The 15,990-nt window shown below is 56.8% G+C and overlaps 1 protein-coding gene across 2 annotated transcripts in view; it reads right to left on the bottom strand.

Annotated features, from left to right (window-relative positions):
- Nucleotides 1-1,170: 1,170 nt before the first annotated feature.
- Nucleotides 1,171-15,990, bottom strand: part of LIMK1 (LIM domain kinase 1) — a 31,456-nt gene continuing 16,636 nt past the window's right edge. For both annotated transcript variants that reach the window (XM_058285937.2, XM_058285938.2), the window contains 11 exons: nucleotides 10,614-10,719; nucleotides 9,350-9,513; nucleotides 8,170-8,353; nucleotides 7,284-7,370; nucleotides 6,810-6,941; nucleotides 5,260-5,319; nucleotides 4,960-5,025; nucleotides 3,907-4,063; nucleotides 2,819-2,874; nucleotides 2,520-2,677; nucleotides 1,171-2,435 (listed from right to left, as the gene is read on the bottom strand). In XM_058285937.2, the coding sequence (XP_058141920.1) occupies nucleotides 2,273-2,435; nucleotides 2,520-2,677; nucleotides 2,819-2,874; nucleotides 3,907-4,063; nucleotides 4,960-5,025; nucleotides 5,260-5,319; nucleotides 6,810-6,941; nucleotides 7,284-7,370; nucleotides 8,170-8,353; nucleotides 9,350-9,513; nucleotides 10,614-10,719 (1,333 nt within the window). In that variant the 3' untranslated portion in view covers nucleotides 1,171-2,272. The remainder of the gene's footprint in view (nucleotides 2,436-2,519; nucleotides 2,678-2,818; nucleotides 2,875-3,906; nucleotides 4,064-4,959; nucleotides 5,026-5,259; nucleotides 5,320-6,809; nucleotides 6,942-7,283; nucleotides 7,371-8,169; nucleotides 8,354-9,349; nucleotides 9,514-10,613; nucleotides 10,720-15,990) is intronic.

The raw sequence follows: 15,990 nt of genomic DNA, 5'->3' as shown, positions 1-15,990 counted from the left end.
GATTGATGGCCTCTTTCCTTCCTGATAAATTTTTTTTTTTGGTCACTGTAGCTAAATGTTGACTTTATTGGTTTTCAAAGAACCAGTGTTTGGTATCATTACTTTTCTCTATTGATACTGTTAACAGTCTTTTTCACTTTGGCCCTTACCTTTATTATAATTTCCTTCTTTTTGTCTTTGGCTTATTTTAATCTACTTTTTGTAAATTCTTAAGGTGGAAGCTTAGGCTGATACGAAATCTTTCTTTTCTAAAATATGCTTTTGATGTTATTTCCTCCAAGCACTGCATTAGTGTATCCCACACATTTCAATGTTATTTTCATTCACTTCAAATTATTTTCAATTTTCCTTTAGATGTCCTTTCTGACCCCTGACTTTAGAAGTGTGCTGTTCAATTTTCAAGTGTGTATCATGAACTTATTAAGGAAATTTGCTAGGGAAGATGGACACCCAGCAATGCTGGGGCAGAAAGCTAGGGCTGCAGGGCACGAGGTGACCTGAGGTGACCTGGCCATCAACAAAGCTTCTCACAGCGAAGCTCCACGGGCCTGGGAGTGAAGGGGTGGAGGTGAGAGCAGCTCCTCCAGGACCTGAAATAACCCACCTGGAGAAACCCCGTTTCCTGTCCTGGCAGCTCTGAGCTTTGCTGGTTTTAGAGATCCTGGTTCCTGAGGGGAGGCGGCTCCGAGTCAGACACCGAGGCCGCGCCATCTTGGGCTCTTCCTTCCACTGACCCTCAAAGAAGAGGATGTTATGTGACTGCAGCCTCAGGAGACCCACCCCACCCCTCAGGCTGCTCCCAAATGCTTGACCCGGAGAAACTGTGAGAAACGAGTGGTCCTTGTTTGATTCCGCTAAGCTAAGCACTGATTTGTTAGGCAGCATTAGACAACTGAAGCACCCACCTCTTCCACGGAGGCCCCGGCGATATATTGTCCAGTGCGCCTCCCCTTCTGTTCCCACCATCCCCGCAAAGAAACCCAAAACCCAGCTTCTGAAAACTCTCACTTGTCCTGGCTGGGCCACTCCCTCCGCTCTACGCCAAATGGGGGGGAGGTCGGGTGCCGTCGCGGTGCCCCTGGCATCTACCCACTGGGCTTCTAGGTGACAAGCTCCCCTCTTGTCTGGGCTATTTCCTTGGGGCCCTGAGACACAGACCACAAGGCAGGATCTGGGGTGGGGAGTACAGAATTTATTGTATCGTCCTGCGTTTCGTTCCTCGAGGGAGGGGAGCCCGTGCCCCCTCCCCACGTCGTGGTCCCACGGGCCTGCTGAGACGGTTTTCCAGGTTCAAAGTGCAGTGAGAAAGCTTCACAGTTTTAATACTTCCGAGAGGTTCAACTGAGGCAAAGTGACAAAATGGCCCCCCCACCCCCACCTGCCGCCCCCAAAATAAAACCCCAAGCCCCCGGCAGCCGCTGCTGCAGCCGTATGAAAAAATAATACAAACTCTTCTTAAAAAATAGATTACACAGAAAGAACCCAGAGGACAAAGGGGTGCGAGGAAGGGAGGGGCTGCGCCCGCTGGGCGCGGGCACTGAGATGAACTCGGGGGCTGGGATGCTGGTGGACGCTTGCCTCGTCCGTGCCCCCCAACCTCCCCGGGGCCTGCTCCTCCGACAGAGCGGGGCCCAGGCCACACCGCTGCTCGCCCCCTCCCGGGACCCTCTCTTCACCCTGAGGCCTGGTACCTGCTTCTCGCTAAAGTGGCTTCCAGAAAGAAATGAAAAGACCCAGGCGAGAGGAAGGGCTGCTGCCCGGCCTGCGGCGCCCTCCAGCTGCCGAGCCAGACCTTCCTCTGCTTTGGGGGTTTGGATAATGATCAACACCTGCTGCTACCTGGACACCCCTCCCCGCGGAGCAGCGGGCTCTCTCGTTACACGCCCTCCTAGCACCCAGCACAGGGCGCAGTCCTGGGGAGCCCTCCAGCCTGGCTCTGGGGAGCCGCAGAGAGGCCGAGCGCGCAGGCAGGTGTGGAACGGGCACGGCCCTCATAGGCGCCTCCGGCTCATGCAGTGAGAAGCGGGAGGGGGCGGCCCCAGCAAGCCAGGGGTAAGGCAGGGCGAGGTGGCGCTGCGCGCGGCCGGGCCAGCTCGGGGGGCCAGGGTGGAGGGTGGGGGCCAGGGACAGAGGGTGGGAGCGGGTGAGTCGGGGGCCTGGTGCCGGGGCGGGGGCTGGGGCCCGGGGGGCCCGGGCCGGGGCTCCACGCCCACCCCCTCCCACGGAGGAATCGAGTTGCAGGGTGGGGACGGGGTGGCCGGGTGGGCCAGGCTCAGTCAGGGACCTCAGGGTGGGCGGGCAGTCCGCTCTCGCCGCGCCGATAGGTCTCCCAGAAGCCCCTGTCCAGCTGCTCCAGCTGCGGGCCCAGCGGCAGGTGGCCGGCCAAGTGCATGTGGAGGGTCTCCAGCCACTGCTCCAGCTTCAGGAAGGAGGGCCTGGGAGGGTGAGGGTGGGCTCGGTCCCTGCTTGGGAGCAGCACCCTGCCGTCGTGGCTCCCGCCCCGGCCGTACCCTGCTCACCTCTTCTCAGGGTCCAGGTCGCAGCAGCGCACGGTAATGGGGAAGAAGCTCGGAGGGCAATTGGGGGGGCAATAGCGGTCCAGGAAGCCACGCACGTTGAGGCCAAAGTCCATGGTGCGGGGCAGGTAGTCGGGGTCCGCGTTCACGCGCCCGATGATCTGTGCAGACAAGGCCCGGCATGACAGCCGGGGGGGGGTGGGTCTGGTCACCACCCAGGTGGCCCTGCGACCAGAGAGCGGGGAGAGTGCGGTGGGGGGGGGGGTCCCCTGAGGCTGGACACTGCCCGCCCCTGGACCTACCTCGCACAGGACGATTCCAAAGGAAAACACGTCCACCTTCTCGTCGTAGCTGCGGCCTGGGCAGAGAGACAGTCAGCACTGAGGCTGTGACCCCCAGGGCAGGCAGGGTCGGGGACGGCAAACAGGTGGGGGTGCTGGGGGGGGTGCCCTGGGCCGCAGCTCCGGCACGTTCCATGGATCGGGATCAGGCCCAGGGCTTGTCTGTCCCCCAGCCCCACCAGGTCCAGGGGCCCTGGGCAAGGCGCTCCAGGCCGGGCTCGGTCACCGGCCAGCAGCGGAACCCCCTGCCTCTTATCTGTACAACGGGACGGCACCACCGACCTAACAGCGCTGCAGCAGAAGGGCCACTCTGACAAACGTCCTCTCCAATCCTCCCGCTGGCCCTTACAGGTACAGACTGCTAACACCGCTTTACAGGTGGAGGCCACGTGGGGGGTTAAGTAACGCGGCCAGACGGCAGGGGTGCCTGCCTGGCCCCCGTCTGAGGTTGGGCCCCTGGGCGTCCCCTGCCCGTGGAGGGGCTTTAGGACCTGACAGTCTGGGCAGATGTGGGACCACGGTGCAGGCCTGATGAGAAGAGTCGGGGAGAGGGGGCTTGGGGCAGGCTAATGGCCCCCAAAGATGGCCGCGGCCCCGCCCCCAGAACCCGCGATGACGTGACCTGCCACGGCCAAAGGGGCTCTGCAGGCGCAGTTAGGTCAAGGAGGAGGGGAGAAGACCCACGTGAGTGGGCCCTAAACGGACTCCCCCGTGTCCTTCTAAGGGGGCCAGGAAAGAGGGTCAGAGGAGGAGCCGTGATGGCAGCAGGGCGGAGGGGCTGGAGGCTGCTGCGGGGCTGGACGCCGAGGCCACCCACCGAGGCCTCCGGGAGCAGGGAAGGCGGGAGCAGAGGCTCCTGGGAGCCCCCGGGAGCCGGCCCTGAAGGCCAATTTGGGACTTCTGACCTTCAGAACAGCAAGACAATGCGTCCGTGTTGCTTTTGAGCCCCTAAGTGTGTTCATCTGTTACCATGGGAACAGGAAATTCACCCGCGACCTAAAGAGGACTCCGAGGGGCCGGGAGAACGGGCAGCCCCCGCCCCCGCTCACCGTTGATCATCTCGGGTGCCATCCAGTAGGGGTTGCCCACCACGGTGTAGCGCTTTCTGCGGTCCGGCTTCTTGAGGCTGCGCAGGTCCTCGGGCTGCGTCTTTTCGTCCACCATGAGCCGCGCCAGCCCGAAGTCCGCCACCACCACGTTCTTGTTCTGGGGGACGACGGGGCAGGGCGGCCACCGCTGGGGCACAGCCTCCACCCGCCCCCCACCTGCTGCTGACCTGGGGCCCACACGGATCCGGGCGCACCTGGGGAGCACCTGCTGCGCTGCCGTGGGCTGTGGCCCCCGCTCCTGGGAGGGCTCAGGCCGGCGCGGGGGCCCTGTCTGCCCACACCCCACCGCTGGCCCTAGCTTGCTGCGCTCCCTCACGCCCCCTGGTGCTGCCCCCTCAGCTGCCCTCACCCCCTGCTCCCAGACACCGTGCCGGCGCCCCAGCTCTCCTTCCTGCAACGGCCGCCTCTGCTCCTCGCAGGTGCTCTAGGCCTCGTGTCCAAAGGGCAAACAGTAGGTGTTTCTAGAGACTCGGGTCCCCGGCTCAGCACTTTACAGATTTTATCCCTTAAGATTCTCCCAATGACCGAGTAAGGTTCAAGTTATTTGTCTCCTCACTTTACAGATCAGGAGACACAGGCCCAGAGAGCTTAAGGAACTTGCCCAAAGCCACCCAGCTAGCTCACCAGCACCTAGGCCCCGGCTTCCTGACTCCACAGCCCCCCTTCCAAGCCTCCTCTTTCAGGAAGCCCGCCCTGACCACACCAGCCCACACACTAGTCCCTCCTCCACACACCCCCTCAGGGTAGCCTGTGGCCACCCTGTCTGGGGTGCTACACTCAGGGCCCTTGACAGACCACTTCCTCCTTGGTTGACACATTAGACCCTCATAAAAACCCGGGGCTGCTTTTCTCTACTTTTCTGGGGCTCTGAAGGCCAGAGCTGCCTCCTGGGCCCCAGGGGCTTTCCCACAGATGGCTGCCCCCTCCTACCAGGAGTGGGGGGCGATGACTCAGGGAGCCCCCCGCCTCCCTCACCCCCCCACCCACGCTCACCTCGCGGACCAGGCAGTTGTGGGAGTTGAGGTCCCGGTGGATGATGTTCATGGAGTGGAGGTAGGCCTGGGAAGGGGGGGACGCGGTGGTCAGCAGGTGGCCCTGGTCCTCCGAGGCTCCCACCTCCCCTCCCACCTGGAGCAGGTCAGACCAGGCGCCCTTTGCACTTTCCACTCCACCCCCTCTGCCCTTGTTTCTCAGCTTCCTGATGGGTTTTGATTCTAGAAGAACTAAGAGTGAAGTTCCAGACGCCTTAATGGCTAGGGGAAGACCGGTAAGTCCACACCCGAGGCCACTCACCATCCCCGAAGCGATATCCTTGGCAAAGCTCACCCTCTGACTCCACGGGTACTGGCTGTCCTGCGGGGAGGAGAGGGGATGGCTGGGAAGGGGCCGTGGGTGAGCGGTGGAAAGGGGGAGTGTGCTGGAAGGCCCAATGAGCCCGGTCTCTCCTGCTTGTGGGGGGTGAACAGTTCCAATCACACTTTCCTAATAGAACAACTGATTTCAAACACTAAGTAATTAGAAAATCACTCCTCTGTAGTTCCCCGCTCTCCTCCTCTTTGAAGAAAGTCAAGTTTACCTTCTACAAATTCCCGTCTGCGACAGATTGAACCATGTGCTGACAAAGACACATTCAAGTTCTACGCCCTGGCGTGGACCCATTTGTAAACAGGATGTTTGAAGATGGTATTAGTTAAGGTGAGGCCAAACGGTATCGGGGTGGGGGGCCCTAATCCAGCATGGCTGGAGCCGTCCGAGCAGAGGACACTGGACACAGCCGCAACGAGACAGGAGGCGGCAGACGCCACGTGACGGGGCAGACACTGAGTGACGGGTGGCCGGCCACCCCAGAAGGCCACAGGCTTTGGAGAAAGCGTGGTCCTGCGGACACCCTGACTTTGGATTTCCAGCCTCCAAAACTATGAGACAAACTCCTGCTGTCGGAGCCAACCAGTCTGTGGTATTTGTCACAGCAGCCCTGGCAAACCGAGACACAGTCCTTTCAAGTTTTTTTAAAGGAATCGGAGCCCACCCTCAGGACAGGGCTGGAAGGTCCGGCTGGCCGCCCGAGGGCCGCCCGAGCCGCTGGGAGAGAACAGGGCTTGGGGGTAAGGTCATCTGCGGGCATGTCCCTTTCGCTAACCCCTTGGAGAGCTCAAGAGTGAGAATTAGAATACAAAAACCTACTGAGGAGTTTAGGGAACCGGTTCAACCGGGCTCAGCCCAGCATTCCTAAGTCGTCTCTGACCTTAGAGCCCTTTCTGAGAAGTTAAGCCTATCAGGAGCCTGTGGGGCCCACGCTTCGGGAAGTACCCGGGTCACCCAGCCCTGGGGAATCAGAGGCTCGGGGTGGGTGGGTGGGGCAATGCTAACCCCGTGGCCTCAGGGTGACACCGTGGCTGGAGGCCAGGACTGTCCCTGGGCCCTGTCCAGCAGGGGGGCGCTGGTAGGATTCCCCTCCAGAAACTTTATGTCTAAAGATGGATTTATGATTTGATCCAAGCCTTTAAAGAGAAGTGCTGAATTGCGTGGAAGGCATTAAGTAGTAGCGATGATTTCATTTTACCAGAAGCACAACAAAGGCCATCGGAACGTGCCTCCCTCAGGCGTCCTGACCGGGCGCAGGTGCCGCTGGCGGCTCCCAGGCAGAACCCAGCAGGCTGGCTAAACGGCGGCAGCCCCGTGCGTCCCCCGGGGAGGCTGCTGTCCTTCTGGGCCCACCTTTCTCCGGGCTCCTCTCTCGATTTGGAATCGGGGCTAAAGGGCCTGAGACCACCGAGCCTGTCGCCCTGAAGGGAGGGAGCCCGGGGAGGGGGGCTCGCGGGCGGGGCCCTCGGGGGGCTCACCATGCTCTTGATGATGCCCCGCAGGGTGCCGCCCTTGATGTACTCCGTGATGAAGTTGAGCCTCTTGTCCTTGTAGAGCACGCCTATGAACTTGAGCACGTTGGGGTGCTCCAGGCAGCGCATGACCTTCACCTGGCCGGGGGCAAACTGGCTGGGCCTGGGGCTGTGCCGGGACCAAGGCTGGCCCCCAACTCCTTCCCCCGCCAGAGGCAGAGACGGTGCCAAAGCCGGGGAGCCCCTGAGCCTGTCCTCTCGCCCCGCCCCACCAGGCCGCTGGCACCTTTGCTTGGGTCGTTTCCACCCCCAGCGATGCCGCCTGCCCCTTCCTAGCAAATGCTTGCTCTTCCTCCCATGCGTGGCTTGAGCGTCACAGCCTCCCGGAACCCTCGGCAGCCCCCCTCGAGGAAGAGAGGGAGCAGGGAGCAGGCGCGGGTCCGAGAAACGGGGTGAGGGCGGGCGTGGCAGCTCACGGACCTCCTTGAGGAACGTCCTCTGGGTCTCCTCGTCGAACCGGATCAGCTCCTTCATCACCATCACCTCGCCCGTGTCCCGGTGCGTCACCTGCGTGGGGGACACCAAGGCATGGGGCTCAGTGGCAGAGGCCCCCAGCCCCACCCCGGCACGGCCAAGGAATACACGCAGCTTTGAGCTCCTCACGGGCACTAGCTCATGCTCCCAACTGCCCAAGGGGGTGGGCCGTACTCATCCCATTTGATGGATGAGGAAACTGAGGCTTAGCGGTCTCCTCGCAGGGCCCCGGGTTACCCACTCGGCAGGGAAGGGGGCTGCTGGCACGCGGGTCCGGAATCGCCCGGCCCAGGGCCCAGCTCTCTTCGCTCTGCTTGGGCTGTCTCCTGGAGACCCAGGGTGCCCAGGGACTCCCACCCTGGCCAGGGGACCGGGGTTGGGGGCCTGGGCCTGCCTGAACCCCACGTTCTGTGTAATTCTGAACCCTCCAGCCAGTTCGTGGCCAGGTTCCACCGGAGCAAGGGAAGGGCTCGTGTCCCTGCTTGGGGAGGGTGTGAAGGGGTCAGCCCCCCGGAGGCTGTTCCAGGGTTGGCATCAGCCTCGGCAGGGGGCCCTTGGGTGGGAAACTTCAGAGTCAGCCTGGGGTGCCCCGCCTCCCCAACCCGACCCCCAAGGGGCCACTTCCGGCGATCCTCTCCTTATCAAGTTCCGAATCAGGGCCTCTGGAATATTCCCTCCCATCTAGGGGGCAAAAGTAGAGGAGAGAGCACTGCACAGGGAGTCTAGCAGGCCCACACACCTTCCTCTGGGGATTCCGGGAGGGCAGGGTGGGGGCAGGAGGGACGGATGGTCTCCCGCCCTGCCCCCACACGTGGGCCCACGCGCCCCGTACCTTGATGGCCTGGCCAAAGCAGCCTTTGCCCAGTACCTCCCCGTGGATGAGGTCCGACGGCCGGAAGATGCGGTGCGGCCGGCAGACCACGCGCAGGGACTCGGAGCGGCCCAGATCCTTGCGCTGGGAGGCCGGGGAGCTCAGCGAGCCGGCGCCTGGAGACCTGTCGATGCTGCAGCTCCTCCTGCGGAGGCACACGCGGTGCCCAGTGCCACTGGGGGGGGGGCAGGCCAAGGCACCCCAGGAGTGGCCAAGCCCTGCCCCTTCCTCCCCTGCCTGCTGTGGCCCCACCTGTGCCAGTCTATGCAATCACCCCCTACCCCCGAGGGGGTGGCCCAGCTCGGGCCGTCCTGGGGCAGTGCGAGGCTGCCTGCTGGCCCCTCGTCCCGTCCTCACGCTGATGCCAGCCTCGTGCCCGCCGGCGCCTGCTCTGTCCCCATCGCAGGGGCTGTCACGCAGGGGCTGTCAGCGGGGACAGTGCTGTCCTCGGCCTCCTCTTCCCGGGGGCCTTGGTGACGGCTCTGGCCCCAGCCCGGGGTGCAGAGGCAGGCTGCGTCCCAGCTGCCCAGAACCCCGCCCCACGGCTCCCAGGCCTCCAGCACACGCAGGAGAGCAGGAAACCCACGACATCAGCGTCACAGTTGCTTAGAGCATGTGCTGTCATCCCAGGTGTTCCCCTAAAAGCTGAACGGGTGCCCCTGTAGAGTGGGTTTCTCTCCCCTGCCCCCCCACTGAGGATCCTGGACCTCGGGCCCTCCCATTCCATGTGGCAACAGCCGTCTAGCCAGCTCCACCAGAGGTCTTTGGGGAATACCACGCTTTGCTGCAGCCCCTTCAGTGGGGCCCCCTAGGGGCAGGACAAGTCCAGAGACCCCTGCCCACACCTGCAGCTCTGCCATTACCTTCAACCTCAACACCCACCCCTTCCCCAGAACAGCTGAGGCGCCGTCTTCCTCCGTTCCTCGCAGCCAGGGTGCTGGCTCACCGTGAGAAGCCCTCAAAGGCCCCAGCTAGGGGAGATGCGTCCCCATCGCCCCACTCCCTCTTTCACAGTCCCCAGCCCCCTGTGCTGGGGCTACCCCTCTGCAGGGCTGACTGCCCCAGCATCGGGCTGCGAGCTCCTGGAGGGTGCAGACTGGGTGAAAGTACCCAGATGGACAGAGAGGCGGGGCTGACTTACAGGACAGGTTTCTGCCGCGCAGAGGTGCCCGCCTCCCCGCTGGGAGTGGGAGAGGGGGAGCCCAGAGGGCTGGGCTCAGGCCCCAGCCCGTGGCTCAGGTCGTGGGGGTCGTGCTCAAGGGTCAGCTGGAGCAGGCGACTGGTCTCCTGGATCAGCAGGTCAATCTGGGGAGAGGCGGGGTGTGGAGAGGTGAGCCCGCTGCGGTGGGGAGCGGTGGACGGGTGAGCGCGCTGCGGTGGGGAGCGGTGGACTGGTGAGCGCGCTGCGGTGGGGAGCGGTGGACGGGTGAGCCCGCTGCAGTGGGGAGCGGTGGACGGGTGAGCGCGCTGCGGTGGGGAGCGGTGGACGGGTGAGCGCGCTGCGGTGGACGGGTGAGCACGCCGCGGTGGGGAGCGGTGGACGGGTGAGCGCGCTGCGGTGGGGAGCGGTGGACGGGTGAGCGCGCTGCGGTGGGGAGCGGTGGACGGGTGAGCGCGCTGCGGTGGGGAGCGGTGGACGGGTGAGCCCGCTGCGGTGGGGAGCGGTGGACGGGTGAGCGCGCTGCGGTGGGGAGCGGTGGACGGGTGAGCGCGCTGCGGTGGGGAGCGGTGGACGGGTGAGCGCGCTGCGGTGGGGAGCGGTGGACGGGTGAGCGCGCTGCGGTGGGGAGCGGTGGACGGGTGAGCGCGCTGCGGTGGGGAGCGGTGGACGGGTGAGCGCGCTGCGGTGGGGAGCGGTGGACGGGTGAGCGCGCTGCGGTGGGGAGCGGTGGATGGGTGAGCGCGCTGCGGTGGACGGGTGAGCGCGCCGCGGTGGGGAGCGGTGGACGGGTGAGCGCGCTGCGGTGGGGAGCGGTGGACGGGTGAGCGCGCTGCGGTGGGGAGCGGTGGACGGGTGAGCGCGCTGCGGTGGGGAGCGGTGGACGGGTGAGCGCGCTGCGGTGGGGAGCGGTGGACGGGTGAGCGCGCTGCGGTGGGGAGCGGTGGACGGGTGAGCGCGCTGCGGTGGACGGGTGAGCGCGCTGCGGTGGGGAGCGGTGGACGGGTGAGCGCGCCGCGGTGGGGAGCGGTGGACGGGTGAGCGCGCTGCGGTGGGGAGTGGTGGACGGGTGAGCGCGCCGCGGTGGGGAGCGGTGGACGGGTGAGTGCGCCGCGGTGGGGAGCGGTGGACGGGTGAGTGCGCTGCGGTGGGGAGCGGTGGACGGGGGTGGGGAGGTGGGGGGGGGCGGGGATCAGGCCTGAAGGCACCGCCTCCAATCCTGCTCTCCAGACCCAGGTCCCCATACCTCATCCAGGGGCACGTTGCGGATGGGCGTGCCGTTGATTTCCAAGATCCGGTCTCCAACGTGGATGGAGTTCTTCACATCCGGGCTCATGCAGCCGGGATCCACTCTGTGAGTACCGAGCAGAGGTCAGCCCACTGTCTGCCTGCACCCTGGAGCCCCAAAGGGAAACCAAGGCCCAGGGGACCAGCTTGGGTGAGAGGACAAATGAATCTGTCTTGCATGATTGTTTGCTAGCAACTGTTCAGAACACTGAGCTCTGGTCTGGTGGGAAGATTCCTATAACCGATTATTCATGTCTGCCACTGGTGTGGCACTGGAGACAGGTGGCAGGCCTCCGGGTATCTGCTGCCCCACCCTAGATGCTCAGCTGCTCCCAGTCAACAGTCCTAACTTTCCAACTGCCTGGTATGTTTGGGGAAGACGAGCATCAAGTCCTACAAGGGTCCAGATCCCCTGGCTTCCCCCCTGATCCCCAAACTCGCCCTACAAGATGTGGCTGAAGTGCCCACTCCTCCTGAAGTGGCAGGAAGGGGCTGGCAGCCTGTTCTGAGCCAGTGGGGAAGTGGAGATGGGGCCCCTGATAAGTTGGCTGAAAGCTAAACTCACAGAACGGCCACTTTGCCAAATTGACTTGATTTTTTAATTCTCTGGTTTTAGTCACCTGGTACTCATCTTGTCCTCCTAAAAGCTTTTTAGGGAATATTCACTTCATCTCTGCCTTAGCTCCCTGAGATGGGGTAAGGGGTTGGAGGGGACAGAGGGGGTGAAGGGCAGCGGGCACAGCGGAGACTGAGTGCTTCAGGGATTCATAAATATTCTTCTTTATCAAGGGTATATTCTGACATCAGGGAGAAGCCCTTCCTTATAGTAGAAAGCCAATTATTAAATGCAGAAGGAATAAGGGAGTTAGGAAATCAGCTTTTTGTAGCCATCATACTAATAACTAATACCTAATACTTTTGGTGTAAAGTTGTTGGGGAATAGGATATTAACAAATCAAATCTTGTCCTAAATTATTTGTTGATTACAAAGGGGAAAAAACTCACTTACAGCAGAGAACTTGGACTCCAACCAGATAATAAAAGTTAACCTCCCCAATAAAGGACACGCTGATACTGTGTGCTTCCTGCTGAGATGCGCGGAGGACGCACCATCACTTTCGCCATATCATGCCCCAAATTGCATAACCTAAACCTAATGAAAAGCAAGGCTTGGCCAAACCCCAAAGTGACGGACATTCCACCTAAAAACTGGCCTGAACTCTTTAAAAAAATGTCAAGGTCACAAAAGTCAACAAAAGGCTGAGGAACTGGCACAGAGGAAAAAGAAGAGACATGACAACTAAACGCAATATAGGATCATGGATTGGATCTTGGCTCTGGGGGAGAAATTGCAATAAAGGACAGTATTTAAACAAGTGGCAAAATTCAAATATGAACGGTATAGGAAATAATAGTATTATATCAATGTTATATTTCCTAAATGTGATAACCGATAAGATACAATTAATAATTATGTATGAGAATGCCCTTGTTTCTAGGAAAATGTCTGAAGTATTTGGAGGGGGGAGGGTCAACTTACTCTCAAATGGCTTAGCAAATAATGTATATATACATGTGTACATAAATACTTAGGTATGCATGTGCTTATGTGTGTAGAAAAAGAGTCAGACAGACACACATACCCACAGGCACACACCAAATGTGGCAAAACGTCTATGCCTTGGTGAACCTAGGGGAAGGATGTGGGGGTGTTCAACATACTTATCATTCTAGCAAATTCCCTGAAAGTTCGAAAAATTCAAAGATAAAAATTTGAAAAAACAAAGGCGATACTTCCATTAACATAGGATTCTCAAACAGTCTTAAGAATATGGCCCTTAGCTGTTCTATCGTCCTCCCTTTTAGGACCTGGCTTCAGCAACAGCGGGTGGGGCACAGATCAATGGAACTTTCCTTAAAACGCTGCTATAAACAAAATGGAAAGTGATCAACTAGAACTAGCTTCAAACGAACCAGTACACCTGGTCATCAGCCTTTGGGCGAGTTCAGGCTGTTTCCGAGGAGGATCTGGCTCTTTGCAGATCAATAGAAAACCAGATGTGGGCTGGCAGGACTGCTCCTCCGTCCAGCGAGGCAGTCACGGAGGTGTCTTCAGCTGTCAGTGACCCTCTTGGTTTCTGAAATTCTCCCTGGTTTTCAGGGACCAGTCAGGGCCCCCGTCTCCAAGGGACGCTCCCTTGAGCTTCTGGCAAAGATTGCTTGGTCTGGGAGCTGCCTCATCTCCCTCAGTATCCTGCCTGCTCACCTGTGCACAGGGTGGAGAAGTTGAGTCAAGCCCCAGGACCGCCCACTTCTCCAGCACCATGCTCACTTCTCACCAGCGTCTAAGCATCCATGCCTGGTACCTGCAGGTGCGTGAAAACGTGCGCGGAATCAAAGGGACTCTGGTACTTGGTTCCTATGCCCAGTAATGGGGACATTTAGAAGGACTTCTCAGTGAAGGCTCAGGAGAATCTCAGATGGCTTGACGGTGTCCAACTCCCTCCTCGCTGTTCAGACAAAGGCCCCCAAGCCCAGAGAAGAGAAGGGAGCTGCTGGGCTGGCTCGCCAATCTCCAGTCCCTCTTGCAGCTCAGGTCTTTTCTACATTCTTTAGGTTTTTATTTTGTTTGTTTTTTAGGGATGATCTCTAGTGTCACATCTTGGTTTCTGCCTGCCTTAACTCGTCTTCATTTCACCCTCATTCTTAAAGGGTATTCTCAGCAAGGATAGACTTCTAGGCTGATGGTTAGGTTCGCTCAGTGCACTAAAGAGATCATCTCACTCATTTCTGGCTTCTATTGTTTCTGTTGAGAAATCAGCCTTTGGTTGAATTGTCCTTACTTTGAAGGTAATCTTTTTTCCTACGGCTACTTTTAAAGTCTTTCCCTTTTGCCTTGGGTGTAGGACAGTTTCACTAGATGTGTCCTTGGAGGGACTTCTTTTTGTTTTGCTGTCTGGCATTTACTGGGCTTGAGTCTGTGGGTTGGTGTGGCTTTAATCAGTCCTGGGATGTTCTCAGACATCAGGCTTTCAAAGAGCACCTCTCTTCCACTCTCTCTCTTCTCCTTTTAGAACTCAAATGAGATGATTATTAGATTGTCTCACTCTATCCTCCATGTGCCTTCACGTCTCTTTTACTATTGAGGTTTTCCTTTGAATAATTACAAATTTAATTTCTAGGAGTTCTGTGTTTGTTTTTTTTTTCTCCAGATTTATTTGCTTTTTACTTTCAAACCTCTCATTTACGGAAACAAATTGAGCACAATTATTTCATATTGTTCCTGATAATCTCATTATATGGCATTTTTTGTGTGTGATCTTGCCTTTTTCAAAATTTTTAAGCAGTTTTATTGAGATATATTCACATACCATAAGATTTATCTAAAACTATGATTTTTAGTATAATCACTATCATGTGCATTCATCACCAGAAAAAACGTTAGAACAATTTCATTATTCCAAAAAGAAAAATTCTACAACCCTTAGCATTCTTTCCTCAGCCCTAAATAACCACTAATCTACTTTCATTTTTATAAATTGGTTTATATTTACATTTTATATAAATGGAATCATACAATATGTAGAACTTTGTATCTAGTTTCTTTCACTTAGCATATTTTTTGTTTGATATTACCATCTTGTAGTATTAACATATATTAATTCACTTTAAAAGAAAAATGGTCTAAGATATGCAATTTTACCCATATTCATACTCACATGCAGTTTTACTATGCTATACATTCCCATGTTACATTTTTTGCTTTCCTTTTAGTAATATAAATGGCCTAAGACTTTTCCTTTAAACCAGTCATATCCAAATAGTTAATTATATTGTGTTATATTATGCTTTAACTTTTCTATTCATTTCCAAAGATTAACATACATCCTTTTTACCAATCCTGCAGAAGTTAACCCTTAGCTTTCCGTTCTCTAAACTCATTCTATTTCCTAGTGACCCATATTCAAGTTTGTAACTCCATGAGATACACAATATATTTATTTCATAGTAGTGCAATCATATGTTTTTGTCCTTTTGTCTGGCTTCCTTCACGCAACATAATGTCCTCCAGGTTCATCCATGTTTTCACACACTTTACAACTTCAGTTCTTATAGCTGCATAATGTTGCATCACGTGTATACACCATGGTTTATCCATTCTAGGTTGATGGACATCTGGGTTACTTCCATCTTTTGGCAATCGTGAATAACACTGCTATGAGCATCGGTGGGCAGATGTCTATTCGTGTCACTGCTCTCAGTTCTTCTGGGTATATACCCAGTAGTGGTATTGCCAGGTCACATGGCAGGTCTACATTCAATGTCTTTAGTGAACAGCCAAACAGTCTTCCACAGTGGCTGTACCATTTTGCATTCCTATCAACAGTGAGTAAGTGTTCCTAGCTCTCCACATCCTCTCCAACATTTGTAGTTCTGTCTTTTTAATAGTGGCCATTCTGATAGGTGTGAAATGATATCTCACCGTAGCTTTGATTTGCATTTCCCTAATTGCTAGTGGTGTTGAACATTTTTTTCATGTTTTTTTTTTTTTTCTGTTTGTATTTCTTCTTTGGACAAATGTCTATTCAAGTCTTTTGACAATTTTTTAAACAGGTCCTTTGACTTTTTATTATTGAGTTGTAGCATCTCCTTATGTATCATGGATATTAAACCCTTATGGGGTATGTGATTGCCAAATATTTTCTCCCATTTAAGTCTGTTGCCTTTTTACCCTTTTGACAAAGTCCTTTTAGGTATAAAAGTATTTAGTTTTGAGGAGGTCCCATTTACCTATTTTTTTCTTTTGTTGTACATGTTTGGGGTGTAAGGTCTAAGAAACCACCACCTAGCCTAAGGTGTTTAAGACGCTTTTCTATATTTTCTTCTAGTAGTTTTATGGTCCTGGCTTTTATATTTAGGTCTTTGATCCATTTTGGGCTGATTCTTGTATAGAGAGATAAGAGTCCTCTTTCGTTCTTTTGGTTATGGCTATTCAGTTCTCCCAGCACCATTTGTTGAAGAGACTGTTTTTTCCAGTTAACATGGACTTGAGGAAAGCAGATGTGGCTCAACTGACAGAGTGTCTGCCTACCATACAGGAGTTCAGGGTTCAAACCCAGGGCCTCCTGGCCCATGTGGTGAGCTGGCCCATGTGCAGTGCTGCCGTGCACAAGGAGTGCCGCGCCACACAGGGTGTCTCCTGCGTAGGGTAGCCCCACGTGTAAGGAGTGCACCTCCAAGGAGAGCCACCCCATGCAAAAAATACACAGCCTGCCCAGGAGTGACACCGTACACATGGAGAGCTGACGCAACAAAGAGAGACACAGATTCCTGGT

The sequence above is a fragment of the Dasypus novemcinctus genome, chromosome 23 (assembly GCF_030445035.2).
Source record: "Dasypus novemcinctus isolate mDasNov1 chromosome 23, mDasNov1.1.hap2, whole genome shotgun sequence".
Lineage (NCBI taxonomy): Eukaryota > Metazoa > Chordata > Mammalia > Cingulata > Dasypodidae > Dasypus > Dasypus novemcinctus.
Note: the sequence above shows the minus strand (reverse complement) of the source record. Positions and strands in the feature narration are given on the sequence as shown.